Raw genomic sequence first — 4,044 nt, forward strand, 5'->3', positions numbered from 1 at the left:
AAGAACACTGCTCAGGCATGCAGGAATAAAATCAGGCAGGCCAAAGCACAACTAGAGTTGCAGCTAGCAAGGGATGTGAAAGGTAACAAGAAGGATTTCTACAAGTATGTCAACAGTAAGAAGATAAAGGCAAGTGTGGGTCCCTTACTGAATGGGGAAGGCAACCTAATGTCAGATGATGCGGAAAAGGCTTAAGTACTCGATGCTTTTTTCACCTTAGTCTTCACAAGCAAAGTCAGTTCCAAGATTACTTCACCTAGCAGCAGTTTGGGGAGAAGGTGAGTAGCTCTCAGTGGAAAAAGAACAGGTTAGGGACTACTTGTACATACCCAGGTTTTCTAAGTCCATGGGGCCAGACAGGATGCACCCAAGAGGGCTGCGGAAGTTGGCCAGTGTGATTACAGAGCTGCTGGTCATCATCTTGTGGTTATTTCGAGAGGTCATAGACGATTGTAAAAGGGCATATATAGTGCCCCTCTTTAAGAAAGGGAAAGAGGAGGATCTAGGGGAACTATAGACCAGTTGGCCTCACCTTGGTCCCTAGAAAAATTCATGGAGCAGGTCCTCTAAGCACCTGGAGGAGAAGGTGATTAGGAACAAACAGTCAGCATGGATTCACCAAGGGGAAGTCATGCCTGACCAACCTGACCGCCTTCTATGAGGAGATGACTGGCTCTGTGGATGTGGGAAGAGCAATGGATGTGATACAGCTTGACTTTAGCAGGGCTTTTGATACGGTCTCCCACAACATTCTCGCAAGCAAGTTAAGGAAGTACGGGCTGGATGAATAAACTGTAAGGCCGATAGAAAATTGGCTGGATTATTGGGCTCGGAGGGTAGTAATCAATGGTTTAATGTCTGCTTGGCAGCCAGTCTCAAGTGGAGTGCCTCAGGGATCAGTCCTGAGGCCAGTTTTCTTCCATATCTTCATCAATGACCTGGAAGCTGGGATGGAGTGCACCCTCTGCAAGCTTGCAGATGACACCAAGCTGTGGGGAGTAGTAGATACACTGGAGAGTAGGGCTAGGATTCAGAGAGATTTTGACAAATTGAAGGATTGGACCAAAAGAAATCTCATGAGGTTCAATAAAGACAAGTGCGAAGTCCTGCACTTAGGATGGAACAATCCCATGCACCAGTACAAGCTGGAGACCAACTGGCTAAGCAGTTCTCCAAAAAAGAACCTGGGGGTTACAGTGGACAATAAGCTCAATATGAACCAAGTGTGCCCTTGTTGCCAAGAAAGCTAACAGCATACTGGGCTGCATTAGTATGAGCACTGCCAGCAGATCAAGGGAAGAGATTCTTCCTCTCTATTCAGCACTGGTGAGACCACATCTGCAGTACTGTGTTCAGTTTTGGGCCCTCCCACTTGAAGGATATAAACAAATTGGAGAGAGTCCAATGGAGGTCAGTGAAAATACTTGGGGGCTGGAGCACGTGACTTCTGAGGAAAGGCTGAGGGAACTGGGCCTGTTTAATCTGGAGGAGAGAAGACGGGGGAGCAGGGGGAGGGATTTAATAGCAGCCTGAAGGGTTATTCCAAAGACAAGGGAGCTAGACTCAGTGGTAGCAGAGGACAGAACAAGGAATAATGGCTTCAAGTTGCAGCAAAGCAGGCTTAGGTTAGATATTAGGAAATACTCTCTCTAACTAGGAGGGCAGTAAATCTGGAACAGGTTACTGAGCGAGGTGGTGGAATCTCCAACCTTGGAGGTTTCTAGACCTGGCTAGACAAAGCCTTGGCTGGTGTGATCCTGCTTTGAGTAGGGGGTTGAACTAGATGACCTCCTGAAGTACCTTCCAGCCCTAATTTTCTATGATTCTATAAAAATTAAGTTTGTTGGTCACTCACACTTCCTGCAACAAATAAAAACCTGTCATAAGAATGCTCCTACTCTTGCAGTTAGAACAGCAAAAAAAAATGACTCAAGACGCACTGAAAGTTGAATTTAGAAGCATGTCTCAATTACCTTTGTTTCTGGTGTAATTGCAGCCTCTAGACATTCCAATTTGGTACAGTCAACAAAAGTAACCTTCAAACCCATTTCAGAGGCTACTCTCCTGAAATATCTGTATGTACCTAAGGTAGAAGAAAAACTGTTAAGAAAGAAAGATGTGTTTCTAATTTACACATTTCAGAAGTGGGAAGAAATTTTCTATGAACTAAATCACATAGAAGGTACAGTGATTTTCATTTTATGGGTACAAAGGACTTCCATGGAAGAGAAAAAAGAAAAGCGAGACATGTGGTTTCAGGCTCTAAAAATGAGGCAAGCATTTTAATTTTTTTTTTAAATGTTTTAAATGTAATTTTTTTTAACCAACTTTTTGGGTTTAAGTGATGGGCATGGCTTTTGTTATGAACACAGCTGGATTGCTTAAGCATTTTAGTTGCTAACATTATTTTGCCTCGTATTGGAAAATATGCATACTTTAGGCTTTCTTTCAAGTCTCAGTATGCAAGCCACTATCCATCTAAAGTACTAATGTACTAAATGTTTACAAAAAATATTAGAATATTACTTTAAAGCATAATTCATTATGCTACTTGCATCTTTACCCTTCATTCTAGCAATAAAATAGAAGAACAGATAGTTAGTTCTGTAAATCAATCAGGCAACCACAATTTTGAAAAACAAACTTTGTTTTTCCAGTTTGTTTGCGCTTCCTTGCTAGTGGCCCATCTTCCAACGCACAGCTAGTGTACTTTGCAAATCCTTTGCAATTTCTCTCACTTTCAAGTGTGGTTTATCACATATCTTCACAATTAGCCACTTGTTTCAGAGTCTATTTTCTACTGAATACATTTAACTGGGAACTTAGAGGAGGGAGAACAAAGGAAGGAGCGTAATGCATTTCCTGTCGCTTCATTACAGTAGTATCTGGTGAAGAAAGCAAAAAGACTGACATTCCCCAAGCTACTGCCCTTTAATATCACAGTTTGAGGCCTTGGTTAAGTAATTCTAAAATCCTGTAATCTTGTTACAGAAAAGAAGGAAGAAATTATGTGATTATTAAAATCTGCATCTAGAAAACCAGGCTATGCTAATCTACACATGAATTGGATTAGGTAGCTGTACAGTTTTTTCTTTGGAGGTATTTTCTTGTATCATTCAGCCACCTACAGCACTGAAGGGGTAAAATGCACCATTTTTTTTTCTTTAGATCAGTTAAATATTTGTCTAATTATTTCCCTTTGTCTTTCAAAAATATTTTTCTCCCTCATTTTGCTATAAAAGGTAAATACAACTTTCATAAAGTTTTATCAACTGCTCAAAGGAAACCAACTGAAAGCAGATAGGAATTGCTATTCTGATATTTCTCTGCCAGAACAATCGTGGGCATCTCTTTACATAATTGTGAGTTTTTAAAAAAAAGTCATTTTAAATTGATAGTATGCCTTTGAGAAAGTGGCACCATTATGAAAATTGATATGGTCTCATAGCCAAGGTGCTGAACACACACTAACATGCTTTGAAGTTTTTAGCACCTCTAAAAAAAATCAGACCATAAACTTTCTTCCAGAATTGTCCTAGACCCATATGTATGAACTGCTCCAAATGCCTTTGTAGGGCCTTCAGAAGTGTTCCAAACAATGAGTGTACAGATACGCACAGCTGGAGAAACACTTAAAATATAATCCTCAAAAAATGAATGTCTGTGCACTATAGTGGTCCTTGGACACCCCAGTGCTCCGCTTTCCCTCATAGGCAGAAGTGTGGAACAGGCAGCAGAATCATGGCTGGAAGAAAGATGCACTCTATAGTCTAGGTTTCAGCTGCTTCCACTCATTAGTCCTTTAATATACATGGAAAAAGGCTAAACGGTGAGACAGACACACATGCCCAATATAGCTAGCAGAAGAAATTGTGTATATGTATGAATCTACATGTGGGATATGCTGGCAAAGATTACTATAACTTGTCTGACATCTGACTCCCCAGGTACCTCCCCACTATTTAACTGCTACATTCAGCCCCAATTCCCACCCTCCTACCTGTCTCTCACCCACCGACGACTCGATTTCCATCTGCACTGACG

The 4,044-nt window shown here is 41.2% G+C and overlaps 1 protein-coding gene across 1 annotated transcript in view; it reads right to left on the reverse strand.

Moving 5' to 3' along the window:
- The window catches only part of CTH (cystathionine gamma-lyase), a 66,353-nt gene that overhangs the window by 45,852 nt on the left and 16,457 nt on the right, over positions 1 to 4,044 (reverse strand). The window contains exon 4 of the mRNA XM_019528403.1: positions 1,974 to 2,083. Coding sequence (XP_019383948.1) covers positions 1,974 to 2,083 — 110 coding nt within the window. The remainder of the gene's footprint in view (positions 1 to 1,973; positions 2,084 to 4,044) is intronic.

This window comes from Gavialis gangeticus, unplaced genomic scaffold (assembly GCF_001723915.1).
Source record: "Gavialis gangeticus isolate Ggan-Ray unplaced genomic scaffold, GavGan_comp1, whole genome shotgun sequence".
Lineage (NCBI taxonomy): Eukaryota > Metazoa > Chordata > Crocodylia > Gavialidae > Gavialis > Gavialis gangeticus.